Source organism: Cibotium barometz, chromosome 9 (assembly GCF_041138505.1).
Source record: "Cibotium barometz isolate CiBa-2024 chromosome 9, ASM4113850v1, whole genome shotgun sequence".
In the NCBI taxonomy this organism is placed as follows: Eukaryota; Viridiplantae; Streptophyta; class Polypodiopsida; order Cyatheales; family Cibotiaceae; genus Cibotium; species Cibotium barometz.
The window spans coordinates 30,756,906-30,775,722 of record NC_141054.1 but is presented as its reverse complement, the minus strand read 5'-3'; the positions used below and the strand labels follow the sequence as shown (position 1 = coordinate 30,775,722).

The 18,817-nt window shown below is 44.0% G+C and overlaps 2 protein-coding genes across 12 annotated transcripts in view; one reads left to right on the top strand and one right to left on the bottom strand.

Annotated features, from left to right (window-relative positions):
* LOC147635451 (RNA-binding KH domain-containing protein RCF3-like) overlaps positions 1–12,729 on the top strand; it is a 36,174-nt gene extending 23,445 nt beyond the window's left edge. For 6 of the 11 annotated variants that reach the window (XM_086802726.1, XM_086802732.1, XM_086802725.1 and 3 more), the window contains exons 4-8: positions 6,117–6,368; positions 6,502–6,762; positions 11,354–11,421; positions 11,515–11,623; positions 11,702–12,729. In XM_086802726.1, coding sequence (XP_086658852.1) covers positions 6,117–6,368; positions 6,502–6,762; positions 11,354–11,421; positions 11,515–11,623; positions 11,702–11,866 — 855 coding nt within the window. In that variant the 3' untranslated portion in view covers positions 11,867–12,729. The other 5 variants (XR_015266653.1, XR_015266654.1, XR_015266655.1 and 2 more) reach the window with 5 other exon arrangements.
* Positions 12,730–14,900: 2,171 nt separating this feature from the next.
* On the bottom strand, positions 14,901–15,846 carry LOC147635450 (uncharacterized). The gene is made up of 2 exons (XM_086802733.1): positions 15,363–15,846; positions 14,901–15,329 (listed from the first exon to the last, which is right to left on the bottom strand). Exon 1 carries the CDS (start codon positions 15,763–15,765, stop codon positions 15,418–15,420), a length of 348 nt encoding a protein of 115 aa, XP_086658859.1. The 5' UTR covers positions 15,766–15,846; the 3' UTR covers positions 14,901–15,329; positions 15,363–15,417.
* Between the last annotated feature and the right edge of the window lie 2,971 nt (positions 15,847–18,817).

Here is an 18,817-nt window from a genome sequence, read left to right as displayed (position 1 = left end):
ATCTGTTCATCTATCTCTCTTTCTACTGCTTTATGTCTGTTGCAGATTTGAGCTATCTGGCCCCTTGTGAGAGGAGGGGTATGGCAGATTGACAAGGGTGGAGACAGAGGTTGAACAGTACATGTATGTATGAGCTGAGATGTTGAATCATGTGCTTGAGTTTTGCCAGATGTATGCTCATGGCTGCCCTGCTTAGTGGTCTTGGCTGATCAGAGGGAGGTACAATGTGTTGCTTTGAGACACAGATCTGTGTGCGTGGATCCTCTGTGCTAAGAGGTATTGTGGGCCATCAGATTGGACATACAGGTGTAATCTCTTGGTTGATTTTTGGTTGTACTCAGCCTTTCATACTTTTGGAATTGAATAAAGAAATATCGCAAGGGGCGCCAAGTTTTGGGGCCAACAGGTGTCGCTTTGTTTTCAGATTTGGGCACTCTAGTCCCAATCTTTTCTGTTTTCATATCTAGACTACAAGTGGACGGGTGACTGCTAGTCTACCGCACTCTGGTTTCTATCAGAGGCCGGTTTCAAATCCAGTCGGCCAGCAGCCCAGTAGCCCACGATTGATAAATATCTAGTCGGCCAGCACTGGAGTGCTCGTGGCAGCCTCTGGCAACCCTCCCACCATTAGGAAAAAATGGAAAAAAATAGGGAAAAATACGGGGAGTGTGGAAAAATGATAAAACACCTCATAAGGGCGGGCACACCCACAACAAAGGCCCTGGTGTATACAAATAGACAGGAGATGACTTCTAACACTCCCTCTCAGCTCCTGGCTGTGAAACCAACCCAAGGGAGCTAGAGTGCCGCCTGAGCGTAGCCTGAGGTAGAGACTTCGTGAAGAGGTCCGCCGCATTGTCCTCCGTCGAACAATAAAGTAGCAAGATGTCACCAGCCAAGATCTTCTCACGTACAAAGTGATACTGTATCTCTATATGCTTGGTCCGGGCATGGAAAACCGGGTTCCGAGCAATAGCTATACAACTCTGGTTATCGCACTGGACGACTGTGGGCTCCCTATGTGGAAACCCAATCTCGCCTAGCAGCCTCCGCAGCCATACAACCTCACAAGCAGCACCACAATCAGCCCGATACTTTGCCTCTGTCGAAGAAAGGGCAATAGTAGGCTGCCTCTTGCTGCTCCAAGAAACTGCTCCTGAGCCGAGGGTAAAACTGTATCCTAAAGTAGATCTCCTCGTGTCTGGATCTCCTCCGCAATCTGAGTCACTCCAACCTTGGAGCTTGACTCCATTCCCTCTTGTGTAAAAGAGTCCCAGATCCTTCGTACTCTGCAGATACCGCAAGATCCGCAATCCTGCGTCCCAATGAGTCTTCAATGGCGTCTGCATAAAAGAGCTCAACAGCCCCACGGAGAAGCTCAAGTGCAATCTGGTGTTCAGCAACCAGATCAATGAACCAACCAACTTCCGGAACTGCGAGGCATCAACTGGCTCACAAGGATCTGTAACGGTTAACTTTGTGTTCGGGTCCATCGGCGAAGTAATAGGCTTGCAGTTCTCTATCCCAAAGACCTCAAGCAACTCATGAACATACCGCTGCTGAGAGACGAAAAACCCCCTCTGGGTTTGCCAGATCTCCAATCCCAAGAAGAAGTGGAGTAAGCCTAAGTCGGTCATCTCAAACTCCTTTGACAAGGCAGCCTTCGTCACTCCAATGTGCTCCACATGACCGCCGGTGAGAATGAGATCATCCACATAAAGGATGATGAGTGTGACCATGCCACGTTCCTGAAAGAGATACAGGTTCGGATCTGCAGCCGATCTCTGAAATCCAGTCCGAATAAAGAAGGAATCAATCTTCTGATTCCAAGCCTTGGGAGCCTGCTTAAGACCATACAAGGCCTTACGTAACCTGTAAACCATCCCTTCCGATCCTGGAACAATAAAGCCTGGAGGCTGCTCAACATACACCTCCTCTTGCAGGTCACCATTAAGGAACGCAGATTTTACATCCATCTGATACACGGGCCACCTCTGAGAAGAAGCAAGGGCAAGAATGGTCCGAATCGTGGTCATCCGTGCTATCGGTGCAAAGGTATCCTCGTAGTCGATGCCTGGCCGCCGAGCATAACCTTTAGCCACAAGCCTGGCTTTGTGTTTGTCCACTGACCCATCAGACGCGTATTTGGTCTTAAAGACCCATTTGACACCAATGACTGACCGCTTTGACGGCCTTGGTATCAACTCCCAAGTGTTGTTCTTCTCGATGGCATCAAGTTCCACCTGCATGGCTTTCCTCCAAGTATCTTGTGTAAGGGCTTCCTTTATGGAAGTGGGCTCTTTGTCCCGCATGATACGAGACATCAAGGCATAGTTCACCTGAAGAAGCTCCGCCGTGTTGCTTTTATCTCGGACTCGATGTGATCTTCGAGGGCCGTCCTCTGTGGTCCACTCGGAGGGTAGCTCCGTGACACCTGACTCCCGAAGGGTGTCTAACAACCACCTAGGTACTCGAACAGATCGTGGAGCCTCCTGTGGTCGCGGGGGCTCAACTCCAGCTGTGGGCTCAACCTCCTGTGATGACTGAGGTGGATCAACTGGAGTAGTAGACTGGGAATCATCATCAGACTCCTCTGGATCTCCAAGAAGTGGCGGCTCCTCGACAGTGGATGCTGGAACATGCTCGTCAAAGCCACATCCCGGCTGACAACAATCTCGTTCCTCTCTGGATCATACAACCTGTATCCCTTGGAAAGAGAGTTATACCCCACAAATACCAGCTTGCGGGACTTGGAGTCAAGCTTCCCCCTCTGCTTTTTCGGAATATGTACATACGCGTCACTCCCAAAGACACGGAAGTGCGAGACATCGGGTTTCCTGCCAAAATATGCCTCAAATGGAGTCATATGGGGTACAGAAGTCGTCGGAGAGCGGTTAATGGTATGGAGAGTCGTTGCCACAGCCTCACCCCAAAGTGGACGAGGAAGATCACGATGCTCCAGCATGGTCCTCGCCATCTCCACCACAGTCCTGTTCTTACGTTCAACAACTCCATTCTCCGAAGGCGATCCGGTATTGGCCAATTTCCTTTTGATGCCATGATCTGCACAAAACCTGAAAAATACAGTCGAGGAGAATTCACCTCCTTTGTCAGCCCTAAGAGTCTTAACCTGATATCCAGACTCTTTCTCCACCATCACGTGCCAATCCTTGAACCGAGCAAAAGCCTGGTCCTTCTGGGAAAGAAAGTAGACCCACGTGAATCTGGTACAATCATCAACAAGCAGCATGAAGTAGAGAGATCCTCCCAAGGATGGTATCTGCTGTGGTCCACACAAGTCAGTGTGAATCAACTCTAATGGTTTCGAAGCCCGCCTGGAAGCCTGCTTCGGAAAGGATTCCCTGTGCTGCTTACCACGTATGCAAGAACTGCAGCGTCCTTGCCTACTACCAACATCTGGCAAGCCAACCACCATCTGGTCCCGGAAGGCGCGCCGCAAAGCATCCACATTTAAGTGGCCAAAACGAAAGTGCCACAAATCTCCGACCTGAGAGCCTGTCAATGAGGAGAGTGCAGAGAGCTTGTAGATGCCATTCTCCACACCGCCTTCCCAAACAACTTTGCCTGTCTCACGATCCCTTAGAGCAACTGAATGCTCCTCAAATTCCACCCGAAAGCCAGTCTTGCATATCTCATGCACTGACAGAAGATGAAAACCCAGAGCAAGGACATAAAGAACACAGGAAGCATGCTTGCCCCCCTTGCCGTCGGGAATAATCTCCATCCGACCCTCACTATGTATCGGAATAGTGAAGTTATCGCCAATAAAGATACGACCTGACTGCCGTTTCAGATCCAGAAAGAAGTCACGGGATGGAGTCATGTGCCTGGAAGCACCACTGTCGAGAATCCATTCTCGGGTATCCTTCGCGGTGAAGCCAACTGCCTCCTCGCTCGAAGATGATGAAGCGTCAGAGTCCACCATCTCTAAGTGCACAAATGCCAGAGTCTTCGCAACTGAGGCTGAGGAATCAGCACTCTTCCCTGTCCGCTTAGGGCACTTCCTCCAGTAGTGGCCTTTCTCGCCACAATCATTACAAGATCTTTCGGCCTTCAGCTTCTCTCGTTCTGGATCAGGCTTCTTCTCAGAGACTTCTCCGGTGAAGCCTTCCCTTTGCCCTTGTTGGTATTACGGCCTTTCGACCGTTGGCCAATTAAGGCCTTCGAACCTCTGCCGTGAGGAGGGTTCGTGAAGGGTTCGTGAAACGTTCCTCCTGGTCCAAGACCATTGGCACAAGCTCCTCCCAAGTAATGGTGCTGAGCCTGCCACTCGTGATCAACGAGGAATAGAAAGCAGAATACTGACCAGGCAAGTGGGAAAGTAAAGTGATGGCCATATCTTCGGATGATATCTCTTTCCCAGCTTGAAGGACTTCCTACTGAAGGGCCTGCAGCTTGTTGATGTGTTCCCGCATCGTCGAAGACTTTGCAGGGTTCATAACCCGTATCTGCACTTCCAAGGATATCCGTTTCATGGGTGACACCCTGTTATACAAAGAAGCCAAGTGCTCCCATATGCCTCTCGCCAGCGTCATGTGCTTCACATGGTTGATCACTTGTGGTGTGCAATTGAGGAAAATAAACGATCGGACCCTGGCGTTGACACGATCCCACATGTGTGCCTGTGCCTCTCGGTCCTTCCTTGTCGATAATAACTCCCCTTCCTCAGCTTCCGGTCGTGGCACCCCATATGACTCCAGAACCGACTCCATCATGACCTTCCACATGCCGTAATTGGACCCATCCAACTGACGATCCACTGGGAACGTGGGGAGAGTCGGAATCTTCACGTGCTTCTCAGCCATCTCTAGTAAATCTGCCATCGCGGAGAGTAACCTAAAAGGGTGGGTGGGTGGGGAAAAAAATTTCTGAAAATCTGCAAGTGGCTGTCCAGCACCTTTGCCCGCCTTCCTCTTGCACCTTCTCTTCCCGTTCAGCCCGAAACAGTCCACCAATCAGCAGCCTAACGCTCCCCCTCTTGCTCAGAAAAACGCCCAAGATCTGTCTAGAGCCTATGGCTCTGATACCATGTCAGAATATGCAGCGGAAATGATAACCAAACTTGGGTAGACAAGAGCAAGTAGACTGCAGAAAATAAACAGCACAAGAAACACAGAGAGATAGGTGTGTAAACTCTTCTCTATACACAAGATCCCGGAAAAACTGAATGAGGAAGTGGTGGGGGCTGAGGGGCTATATATACATCCCTGAGAGGGCAGTCGGCCAGCAAAAAGAGTGCCCACGACTGATGAAAAAGTCCCACAACTGCATAAATGCAGTCGGCCAGCAAACAGGTGCCCACGACTGATGAAATCCAGTCGGCCAGCAGCCGAGTAGCCCACGACTGATAAATATCTAGTCGGCCAGCACTGGAATGCTCCTGGCAGCCTCTGGCAACCCTCCCACCACTAGGAAAAAATGGGAAAAAATAGGGAAAAATACGGGGAGTGTGGAAAAATGATAAAACACCTCATAAGGGCGGGCACACCCACAACAAAGGCTCTGGTGTATACAAATAGACAGGAGATGACTTCTAACAGATGCTCCTCTCATGTTTCTATGTTCCTAGTATTCCATGATGAGTTTCCATGGACAGTTTTGTATCACCTCAATGAGATAGCTATGTTTATGTTTTGCTTCTGTTTTATTTTCCATTCCATGATGAGATATGCCATGGACACTTTGATCTCATAGGCCCATTGGGTTTTTAGTAGATGCTTAATCTCTCTCTCTCTCTCTCTCTCTCTCTCTCTCTCTCTCTCAAGATTCCACAGGTGTGTCCGTGCCGGGGGGGGGGGGGGGGGGGGGGGGGGGGCGGCGGGAAGGGGGGGAACTGGGTTTGTCCTGGTCCATATATCCTGGTGGATTTTGAATGGGCTGTGTCGGCCAGGGCTATTTGGAGAGGATGCTCATCATGTCCACAAGTACAAAAATCATCCATAATGTGGAGTTGTGAATGGCTGAGTCACACACTCAGGGCCTTTGACTGTTAGCATGTGGAGTTGTGAAGTGCTGATTTTTCTGCTTTATGGAAATTTATTGTTGTCTCCCTCTTTGAGTTTTTGTTGAGTTCAATGTTGTATCAATGGCTGCAGCATCCAGATGACGACATATCACCTGCTCAAGAAGCTTTGTTACATGTGCAAAGTAAGATTGCAGATTTGGGACCTGATGAGGATGCAGTGATTACATCAAGGCTCTTAGTACCTTCAGATCAGGTTGGGTGCCTTCTTGGCAAAGGTGGGAGCATCATAACAGAGATAAGAAGATCAACACGTGCAAATATTCGCATCCTGGGCAAGGACGATCTACCTAAATGTGCACTGTCAAGTGATGAACTTGTGCAGGTCTGTCTTAGTAACGTTGTAGAATCCACAGTATAGTAAAGTCATAGCATGTGATTTGAGCTTATGCCTTTAACATCTTTTGGCCATGCTTGGGTTGTTTTTCCTTCTAAATTTGGGATTGCAAAACATTTAGATTGTGGGTGATGTAAGAGTTGCTCGTGAGGCTCTCATCCAAGTGACCAAAAGACTTAGAAACAAATGCTATCAAGAGAGGTCGCTTGTAAATCTGGGTGAAAATATAAATGCATCCTCAGTGAGATCAATGGCTGGGAGGCCACGTGACCTTGGATCTCCGGGCAGAATGGACTTTCCCAGGTCTGGCATTCATAGTGTTGGACCCCCATCTTCCAGCTATCAAATTTTGACACCTTCTCCTGGGCATTGGACTGGACAGGTTAGTCTTGCACCCTTCCTTGCACAATCTCATCATCTACTGTTTGGTGCTTGGAAACTAGTACTGTTGAACAGTCTTTATAAATTGCAGGTTGCTTTCTTTTTTACAAGCATTAGATATGGTTAGTAGTAGAGATAAAGCATCTTCCAGCTTTGATGGCGGCAAACTAGGCAAAGTAAAGCAAAGTTATCAATAATGACTCTGGACTAGCGAAGTATGTCTTTATAAAGCTGGTTTTTGTCTTTGAATGGTTGGTTACCTGTTACTGCTACGAGTGACGGTATCTTGCCATGGCGATTTGAAAGTTTCCAAATCAGTCAAAATACTGACACTGAACTAGAAGGGTATCTCCTTTCTCAGGGTAGGTTTACAATGCTGCAGATATTCTATCTGGTGGAATCTGGCTGGTGAAGATGGCAGCAAATTTCCAATTATTAATGGTAGTTTCAAAACACGCTGTCCCCCATTATCTTGAAATCCTTCTTCCACTTAGGAACACCCTCCTACTGCATGTTCTCTTCATGTGCACCTGTCTTTGCAAGCTATGTCTCAAACACTGCTTGCACATGTTGATTTCATCTCTCTAACATTGAAAGTTGTTGCTCTTGAGCTTTCAACTTGCTTTGCATGAACGTTCTTTCCTTCCCAACTTGGCTGCCTTTTGCTTGGTGTGAGCCCTTGTCTCATCTTCATTAATGCAATTGGGCACATACTGCTATGTTCACATTTGCATCCACATTAGGTAAATCTTCTCTGCTGTGCCATATGCATATTCGTTTGACATGTCGGAGATGGCTGCGGAGGGGAAGGGGGGGGGGGGTCATTGATGGCATCCAGAATTGAGGTTACCTAAGAAATCTACTAGGTGCTCTCTTCGACTGCAGTGTCTTGGGGTTGAAATTCTGACTCAATGCTTGAATGTTGACTGAAGACTGAATGTTGACTGAAAACCACCTCCAACTTTGCTCTGCAGATTGAACCTTCTCCAAAATCGAAAGAAAATTTGTATTTCAAAATATAAATCTCTTGCAATAGGAAATTGTGGACTGGCTTCTATTTGGGCTGAATCTGCTGGTTTTCCATCCCTTGACTGCTCTGAAAGGATTATAGAATGTGTAGAATGGGAAGGGAGGGGACTATCCTCCAAGAAATAGGCCAACTTGTATTTCAGTTTGTGCTGTTTGTGTTAATTGCATTTGTAGAAACAAAAGGCACGCTTTGATTCGAATGCACCAAGGTTTGTGGTAGTGCATTTACAAGAAACATTTGACTTCAAGTTGTTTTATTATGGAGCAAAAACAAATAGAGTGAAATGCCTCAATCAACTCAAGCAACTCGATAACTTAAGTTTCCAACATGCTTTTTTGATAATAAAAAAAGATGAGAATGGAAATGCCCTAACCGGTCTCCCATCACTGCCAGCCCATAGAAAGTTTCAGATCAAACGCTGAACCTGACCAATACATGCCCGGGATGTTTGGGCTTCTATTACTGGGGTTACAAAGCAGATTTTGTGTACAATAAACATAGCATTGTAAACTTTGTTCAACATTTCTTTCCATTTAGTTACACGACCCTACAATCTAAATCGGGCATTTTAAGTACTTAATCAATGTATTGGGCATTGATGACGTTAGTGGGGATGTCGTAGTATCTAGTCCATACTATGCATGATGGAGTTGATGGTTTATTGTCTTGTGGATGACTACCATGAGGTTATAAATTGCACTGTGAATTTGGGCACGTTCCTAGATGCATCTGAAAGAAATCAAGGTGGGAAGAGATTTGAGCCATTCATAATATGAGAAATAACTTCATAGCTTCATTCATAGTGTGAGTGCTACATGGGCTTTATATAGCCTTTGGATCGAGTCCTAGATGACATCACTGATGATGTAGATGAGCTAGATGCTTCTCCTAAATATTCTCCATGACCCTCTTTGATGTAGGGATGCCCCTTGACAAATGGACATGTGGAGTGATGCTACGTACTCTGATTTGACCTTAGGATAACACTTCATCCTATGCACATTTATTTGATGGCTAAGGGACAAGTTGGGCTTATATTTCTAACACCCCCTTAAGCCAAACTTGACACTCTAGTAAAAGTTTTGAGCCTAACAACATCCCTTCTTGATACATTAAAGTCTCAACCATACAATAACAAGGTTTGAGTACTCTTTACAAACAACAAGGGAAGAAAACATTTAAGGCTTTTTTTACCATACAAGAGTGGACAGTGACAACCTTTTACAAAGCATAGGAATCATCATCATCTCCAAGTCCAACAATACCGGAGACTTCTACAAAGTGATTTTCTTCAACAGTGTTGACCTTCTCTTTCTTCTTGTCCTTGAGGTAGCATCTTTGTGATGGATTATTTGTCTTTCCACAATGCACACAAGGGTTGTTGGTGAAGCAATCCTTTGTTTGGTGATTAGTTCTCCCATAGGTTGCACATTTCTTCTTGTTGTTGATGGTGGAGATCGTATAGACACCTTCTTGGAAGTCTTTGATTTGTTTTTCTTTTCTTCCTGCAAAGAGTTTATCACACTTTCCAAAGAAGGAATAGGATCCTTCTCTTTAAGCACGGTGAGAGGTTCATCAAATTTTGAAGGCATAGTCTTCAATAAGATGGCAACAACATCTTCATTGGGTATAGGGGATTGGACATACACAAGTCGAGTCATAAGACTCTTTAACCTATTGATGAGTGAAGCCACTCCTTCATTTGCTTCTATTGTGAGTCCATAGAGTTGCATTTTAAGACTAATCTTAGAATGCTTTGCTTTAGCACCAAAAATTTGTCAAGTGTTTCCCAAGCTTGAGCCGCATTGTTAGCATCATCTATATAATGTATAAAATTATCATCTAATGCTGTGATTATTATCCCTAAAGCTTGTTCATCCTTTGCTTGAAAAGCAACAGTGGTAGCTCTAGTGACAACTCCTCCTCCCTCTCCTTCTACTAGTGGTTTAACTAAGCTCCATAAGTTCTTTCTCATTAAATGTCCCTTCACCTTTGTTTGCCAGGTGTGAAACCCTATACCATTGAACATATCAGGACTCTTAGAATTAGAAGCCATGATTGATGTGGATGCCATAGATAGGGAGGTCTTACCCCACTGAGGAGATATACTCGTGGCAGTGTCTACAATCCCTTTACAAGAGATGGCTTTCAAGCTTCACACCTATTATCTGTGTGGAAAGAGATGTGATAATGCTTAATCAAAGACCTTTTGTGCATGAGATAACATTATTATGATCATTAAAAAGAGATTAAGCAAGATCATTACCACCAAGCATTAAAATGCTTTATGTAGAAAATTTTCAGCAGAACCCCCCTCTGCAAATCAGCTTCCCATTGGAGATTGGGTGTACCATTTGGCAAGCCCTTTTAGAAGATGATAGAGCATATTGGGGCGCATGTACAGCTCAGAGGAATTGAATCAATTCCTTTTGTGGAAGGAGAACAAGCCACTGCAGGAGCCGCCTCTGAGACGCGATGACGATTTGGGGAAAAACGTAATACCGGGTCGTGGAGTAGTGGATCTGCACAATTGAGGCGATGGTGACCTGCGTCCAAAGCAGAGGGAGAGATTTTATGAAGAAAACACGCCGAGATATGTCCTGTAGAAGGCGGTGGAGATCCTCCAATCTAGGTGGGTACTGTTTTGGGAAAGCCTATTTTGGCTCCACTAATGGAGGGTGATTAATAACTTGATTAATATGCTAAGTAACTAGTAAATTAACCTAATGAGGGCCTTGGGAACATAACCTGGCTCTAATAGACTGATACCATGAAAGAAATCAAGGTGGGAAGAGATTTGAGTCATTCATAATATGAGAAATAACTTCATAGCTTCATTCATAGTCTGAGTGCTACATGGGCTTTATATAGCCTTTGGATCCAGTCCTAGATGATATCACTGATGATGTAGATTAGCTAGATGCTTCTCCTAAATATACTCCACGATCGCTTTGATGTAGGGATGCCCCTTGACATGTGGATGGACATATGGAGTGAAGCTACATACTTTGATTTGACCTTAGGATAACACTTCATCCTATGCACATTTATTTGATGGCTAAGGGACAAGTTGGGCTTATATTTCTAACATCATCTAGGTATATTTTTATGTTATATTAGCGGACATGCAAATTTCACATTGTGAAGTTTTCGTCTAAGTTGCAGCTAGTTGATATTGTGTTAATGCTTCCTATCTTTAGTGGTGCATATGAACTACCTTTTGGTTGTTATAATTATTTCTATTTGTTATGATCTCTTAGTGCTAGGCTTCATTATGTTTGAGTCTCTTGTATCTCCGGAGCTTTGACAGAAACTCAGTACATAGACCTTTGATGAATCTATGCTCTTATGTGTGTGCGTGGTTTGGGGAGGGGGGGGGGGAGCATATATGTGCACTGATGACGTTAGTGGGGATGTCGTAGTATCTAGTCCATACTATGCATGATGGAGTCGATGGTTTATTGTCTTGTGGATGACTACCATGAGGTTATAAATTGCACTTTCTTATAAGATGAATTTGGGCATGTTCCTGGATTCATCTAGGTATATATCTCTTGTGTAGGATGTTATTGGAGGAAGAAGTCTGAGAGGTTATGACAACCCTTCAGCTCAACAAGGATCCGACTTTAGGTAAGCTTTGCATATGTTTCCAATGACTAGTTTCTCTCAAGAGTGGGCAAGCCAAATTTACAGTTTTTTTAAAATGGGTATCGTGTGTTGCAGGCTAACTGGTGCACTGGTGACAAGGACTACAGTTGAGGTTGTCATTCCTGCGAATGCAGTCACGGCCATTATAGGAGATGGTGGGAGCAAAATTGTTCGGATCCACCAGGTATTCATGTCACAGTTACTAATTTTGATTCAATTGTAAAGAAAAAGCAGTTAATATGCTTTCTTTTTTGGGCTTCAGATGTCTGGTGCAAAAGTGGATCTCCTTGATGTCAGATCTGGAGCATCAGAAGGGCTTGTGAAGATATCTGGCACACCAGAGCAAACACAGGCAGCTCAAAGCTTATTGCAAGAGTTAATCTTGAAGGGGCAAACATCACCCCTTGGCTATGCAAGAGAGTATTAATCGTCTTGAGATGGTTTGACCCTCCTGTCTTTATGAATCTAAGTTTTGTTTGGAACTCTGTGGAGGAAAGATAAAGGGAAGAAATATGAGAGAGCTACACCTTCACACACTCTCAAGGGAACCTGTAGAAAGGACGGACAAGATATGCATAAGCTTTCACCTTGGACTCTCTGCAAATGCTGGCAGCAAAGCTCTATTTAGAAGGCCTATTTGTATCACTACCATAGATATCATGGTCAGCCCTTTAGAGGAAAGAGCTGAGAGAATCTTACCTTAAAACTCGACCTTCAAACCTCTGGTTGCAGTCATTTTGGAAATGTTGGAATTTCGGAGAAGTAGAATGCCAGTAAAGAGCCAGACCAGACCAGAAGCAATACACAAACATTGTGCTTGAGCACCTATCTGGTCACATTCCAAGGCTATGCAATCACAGAGTGGATTTTATGTTGCATCAGGTAGGCGTTTAGGATTCTTAGGAATCAAATCTCTGGTCAGGCTGTACATGGATTTTGTGTTTTGTTTATGGACTAAAAGCATTATAAGATGAAGCAAGGCTTTTGAATGCACTGTAAACAATCGGACTGCTGCCATGTACTCCCTTTTTGTAGCGATCCTTAACCATTTCAAACCCTAGTGAGTACACCTATATTTGGTCTAAGATTTCAGAGTGACATTAATAGTTAGTGGCAAAAGATGAGAAGTTCATGTATTGAGGCCGTACATGGACATAACATTGAGTAGGTAATGCCATGTGCCAATATATGGTGTATTTGAGCTTTACCATGCTTCCTTATGTCAGATATAGACATTTAAAACCTTTTTGAATCATAGATACTATGAAGTAACCAAACATTTATTTACAATACATGAGCAGCTCCTAAATCTTAGTTTTATCCTAAGCCTTAATGCTTGGTGGCTTGGTGTATTTGAGCTTTACCAGGCTTCCTTAGCCAGATACAGACGTTTAGAACTTTTTTGAATCATAGATACTTAGAAGAAACCCAACATTTATTTCTGACACATGAGCACCTCCTAAACCTTAGTTTATCCTCTGCCTGAATGCTTATGTCAGATAGACATTTAAAACCTTTTTGAATCATAGATACTTTGAAGTACCCCAACGTTTATTTACAACACATGAGCACCTCCTAAATCTTAATTTTATCGTCTGCCTGAATGCTTGGTGGCTTTAAACAATTCGATTGTTACCAGGTACACCTTTTCTCTAGCAATGCTAAACTTTCAAAGCCGAGTGAGTACTCCTATTTGTGCTGGTAACAAGTCACCCTGCATTGAGTAGGTGGCAAAAGATGAGAAGCTTATGTAATGTGGTGGTACATGGACATAACGTATGATGGCTGAGGTGTGTCTGGAAGGTAAGGCCACGTACCAATACATATTTAGTGTATTTGAGCTTACCAAATACAGACGTTTGAAACCTCCTTTATTGAGCATAGATACTTTGAAGTATCCAACATTTATTTATAACTCATGAGCACACCTTCTAAACCTTTTTTTTAAGCTTGCACATAATATCATTTACTTGCATAAAGCTGCCTTCCTATATCAAAGAAGTAAAAACTTGTGGACTTCCTATTGCTGTAATTGTTGACAAAGTATGGCAAAGCTTATATTTCTTAGGCTTCCTTTAGAGTACTATTGCAAACATGTGCATAGCATCTACTTTTGCTAGCCAAAATGGTTTTTAATGCAGTTGACAAATAAAAGGCAGTAAAGGAATGTTTAGTCAATAATTATGCGTCTTGTGAATGCCTCATGTCACTTGAAGTTTCAACCTCTGTAAGGTGCTTTATACTGCCCAAGGGATGATGAGAGGTAGAGGTGGGACTTTGTGATCTTCGCATGGGCCACCTACACTGAACATTGCTCGAAGCTACAATTTGATTTGCTCTCGTGTGGATACAAACACATGGCCATCCATTACTGACCGTCAATGCTTGGGGTGGGGGGATAGCAACCAATTTGCTTCTTTTCTGCAACACAAAAGGGGGGAGTAGCATGTAAAAATAAGTGCGGGCTCTCATACTTGTGGGATGGGTAGGAAATCAAAGTTGTTCTATTAAGAAAATACAACTCTTTGCTCAAAAATTACTCCAAAAATAATTAAATACTATGTTTCACCAACCAAAAATCACAAAATGATAAGAAACGAAATTGTAGACATGGCTAAGCATTCTTAGCAAAAATATGACTATATTTTAACAGGTAAAATGCATGGTGTCATTAATAACAATTGTTTTGTTATAATATGCAAATTTGTGGCAATACTTATTTTCTTTGATTCCATTGGTTGTCAAGGAATCATACTATAAATGCTCTCCTCTTTGCAAAATCCCGAGGTCATTCTATTGATACATATTGCTTCAATGTCTCCATCATGAAAGCAAATTTCATGATTCACACAATAGTATTTTCAACTTGAGGTGGAATCGTCTTGGTGAAGTCTACACCCCATTCTTGGCTACTATCCCTTTTCTAGCAATGTAGCCTTATGCTTTACACCCCATTCTTGGCTATTGGCTTTATACTTTTGATTGTAAGGCTAATTACATCCGGCAAGATTCATGTTATGTGGTAGACCTATAAGATTCCATGTTTGATTTCCAAATGTGTACAAAAACACATAGTATGTTGTAACTTAATTCACTCTCCTACTCCGAAGATCAAACAAAGTGAGTGTCTTAATGTTCTATTAGGTTGTTTACCACCCGAATCGTTGTGATCCAAGTTGGTATGTTATTCAAAGGTAGCCACATATTCAAAGGCATGAAAGAAGATGATCTTGAGGAGATGCCATAGTAAGATTTGGGAGGAGTGGCGCCACAACTGGTGGATGACATAGGGGCAAATGGAACTACACCAAGGTGTGATGACATCAACCAACACACCGTTGATGAAAGGACTGAACATGAAAAGATCCTAATCAATAACCACCTGACCGAGTCACTCTAGATCTTCAGGTTGAATACTATGATTTACGTGGATGTTCTTGCACCTCATCAATAGGACTACCTTGGACACAAACAAACTTCCTTTCTCTACAGGATCTTAATAATTTTAACTCTTAACACATATTGTGAAGACAAGCACAACGGTGTATGAGTTCTGTTGGAACACATCCCAAAGACTTCCAGAGTTTGCATTTCTCATCATACCACTTGATTTCCTGTGGCTGTCGTTGTAGTGGAGTTGGTAGAACATACAATCTTCCCTTAACCACAGCAAAACTAAGCCGAGACTGGCCTTCCCATTCTGCCCTCCACATCTCAGGCTGCGCCATCGACCATTCACCGATCCTTGGATCCCATATCTCTGGGCACTGGTGGCCTCCAAGCACATAGAAGGAGCCATTGAAGCCAACCCCGGTACAGGATGGGTGCTCCTCCTGCATGTCAGGTAATGTCTCCCATTCTCTGCTCGTGAGGTTGAACCGCTTGGCGCCCTTTGAGCCCCGAAAGGCCCAGGAAGCATTGACTGCATAGGCAAAACCGTCGATTGTGGCACAAGCAAGCACCTCGGCGTCTGGTATCCTAGGGGGAGATGCAGGGGGCCAAGGCATCCAGACACAGCATCTCCTCGAAGGCCCTCTGTTCGGAGAGATCGTAGCCGTAGAGCAGGACCTCCTTATCGGCTCCTGGCATCATCTGCAGATGCAAAAAATGGCGTTGAGAGACAAGAGTGGAGACATAGAAGTCGTACTGGAAGGGCACATGCTCTGGATCTGTCTCTGTCTCTGTCTCGACGAGGACGATCACCCAGTGCTCGGAGAGGCCGGCCTCCCGCCTGATGGGGTGCACGGGCGAGGCGTCCCGCAGGGCGCCCCTGGGCAGCCTGGCGAGGCACTGCAGAGCCAGCTCGTCCGGCAGGCCCGGAATCATATGCCCGCTCACTAGAGAGCGTAGCTACACACACACACACACACACGCACGACTTCAGCAGAAGGTCCGTGGAAACTAGAAGGACGAGACACTTTGTTACCTTGAGCTTCCCCATCAACGTTCCTCAGAAGGGGATGAACGTGGTGTATGTGGACTGGGCCATCAAAAGAGGTGGTCAATTCTGGGCCATTGGATTGAGGTGTTTTTACTTCTCAGTCCCCATGTTCTTGTGGCTCCTCGGCCCCATCCCCATGGTCTCTAAAGGGGCTTCTTTCTAGGCTGCAGAGGTATCTTCCAAAGGTAAGGGTTTTCAGTAGGAAGTTCAGGAGAGACTTCTACGGGCCGGATGAAAGCGAGAGTGCTTTATATAGTTAGCAAGTAGGGCCTACATCTTTATTTTGTTCTTGATTGGGATGTTTTTTTTAAAATATAGATTTTGACGTTGGTCACAAAGTCGAAGATAACTTGTGTGCGCCGACAACAACAGTTTAGCTCTTCATTAACCTGTGATCGTGAAACAATACCACACAAGACTCGTCGCATCATCGACTTCAAATTCGTAGACTCACAAAGGTATCCCTATTTTTTTTCTCTCTTTTATATTCGAACAAACTAATGGCCAGTTTCAACACTGAAGGTGTATCTTTGGTCCACTTTTGATACCGAGAGTGTTATTTGGGAAATGAGGGAAGGGCATGTTCCCTTATGTTTATAGAATTTTGGGGAGGACTGTGCCAACTCCCCGCCATACTTTATGTATGTTTTTTTTGTCACTCGCACAAACAAGCACAAAATTAGTATGACTTCAACAACGACGTCGTGTAACTCAGATTAAGATATGCTAACCAATTTGAAAGTATCCTTTTTGCTAGGTGCTCCATCGATCATAAGCATACGTGTGTAGTTCATCAACCGTGGACGTGCCTCTAACACTCTTTCCAAGTATGTTTACAGATTCATGCTCGTTCAATCAATTCAAGATATTTAAAAGTAAAACTACACAATTGTAGATTTCTTGATTTTAAACTTTGCCTTTGAGATATGTCAATCGAAACTGCCAAACATTTGCTATAGGTAATATGGCAAACCAAAACTTGGGAAATACACACCTACGAAGAAGACATGCTGCAGAATTGAGGACTTCGAGAAAAAGAAAACAGCTACTAATGCCAAATGTGTCCACATGGTATAACATGGAGATGCTATATGAGCAATGGAGTTCTGAGTGTGATATTGTTGTGTGCCGAAAACATTGCACTATGTTGTGCATGTGGTGTGTCCTCATTTTTGACAAGGTGGCATCGTAGTGAATGTGAAAGCTACACGACTAATGTGAAACTAGCAAGTGCACTGTTATTGGATGCTGCAGACAAATACGGTGTTAAAGCATATTGGTGTGCTTGCTATAACTACAAAAAGAATATGACCAGGCAAGCACGTATAGTGCCCCTACTTCCATATTACATTCGTCGGTTGCTAACAGGCAACCAGCTACATACCCAACTTCTTAGCATCATAAATGTGTCGATGAGTGTCACTTCCACAACGAATGCCATCGCAAGAGGCATTCTAGAGAGAAAATCTATACTAGATAACCCCCTAATCTATTGGTCGATTGATTTTGATGGGGTTCGCATACCAAAAGACCTGGCCTTCGAACCAGCTGCAAGCATACTTGCATACAATATAATCAACATCATCAAGAACCACGAGCAAGATGACACATTTTAGCTAAAGACAGAAGCGGAGACGCATAGTGAACTATCATTGCTGCAAAATTTAGTGGAGCCTTCAAAACGAAGAGCGTTTTGTACATTTGACAAACACGAGTTCACTTCGATACAATTGCGTGATGGTGCAACAACTAGCGGAGCGCACTACAAGATTTAAATATAATGGCCTACCTTACACCCGTTCTAAATTTGCTGATATCACTGTTGAAACTGTTGTTTTCCCTTTTCTTTTTCCCTTCGGTCATGGGAACTACAAAGGAGATGTCCGTTTCAGTGACTATATTAGAATGAGGATTGGAGCACTATTCTTGGTCTTCACATTATACAAGCCATACCTGCTAATGATGTATCAAGTGAAGTAAGCAATATTGATTGTAAACAATTCAAACAACATGTTGTTATAGCGAGACATTGATACATACAAGAGATTAAATAAGACAGCAAATGATCAGGACGCTATGAGGAACATTGTGTGCTACAACTTACCAACATCTTTGCCAGGCACCAGAAAAAAGACTTGATTGCCATGGTGGACATGTGGGGTCTCCCATACTTGTTTGTGATGTTCACAGCAGATGAGGTGTCTGAAACGAAGTAGCAAGAGATAACATTAATCGAGAACATAGTTCGTGAATTCAACCCAGTTTTCACTTGGAAAGACTGCCCAGTTGAGTGCGCTCTGCTATTTTACACACGGCTTCACAACTTCTTGAATGCAAACATTCTTGAAGGAAATAAACTTTTTGGCCGTGTAGAACATCACCTGATCAAGTATGAGATACAAAACTGGGGTTCCCTACATGCACATATCATTCTCTAGGTGCATAAAGACGATGTGCAACGAGTCCCAAATGAGATAGCCGCATATATTCATGTAGTAGAGCAGACGGTGCATCCAATACCTTTACAATGTGTTTGCGCCAACTTGTTCTATCCAAACAAATCCACATTTGCAAGGACTCTTGCAGGACAAGGGCTCACAGTTCTTCATATGCAAATATGGTTTCCCATATGAAACGCATTTGCAGATGGAGCCTACATTGCACCCACAAACTTTGAAGTGGTTGTGTTTCTGTCCAAGCCATGAACATCATAACCTAGTGCCATATCACCCAACTACATTATTGCTATGGGGTTCACACATGAATATACAAGAGTGACAAACTCTTATATCTCCCACTATTTGTTGAAGTACGCGATGAAAACTAGGCCATTAGGAACATTGAATATTTCAGCAGAGGATGCTGCAAAGCTTGGGCTACAAGGCCTCAACAAAGTGAAGTTGAAGCTCATCGCGGCTGCAATCATGTCAAGACTGA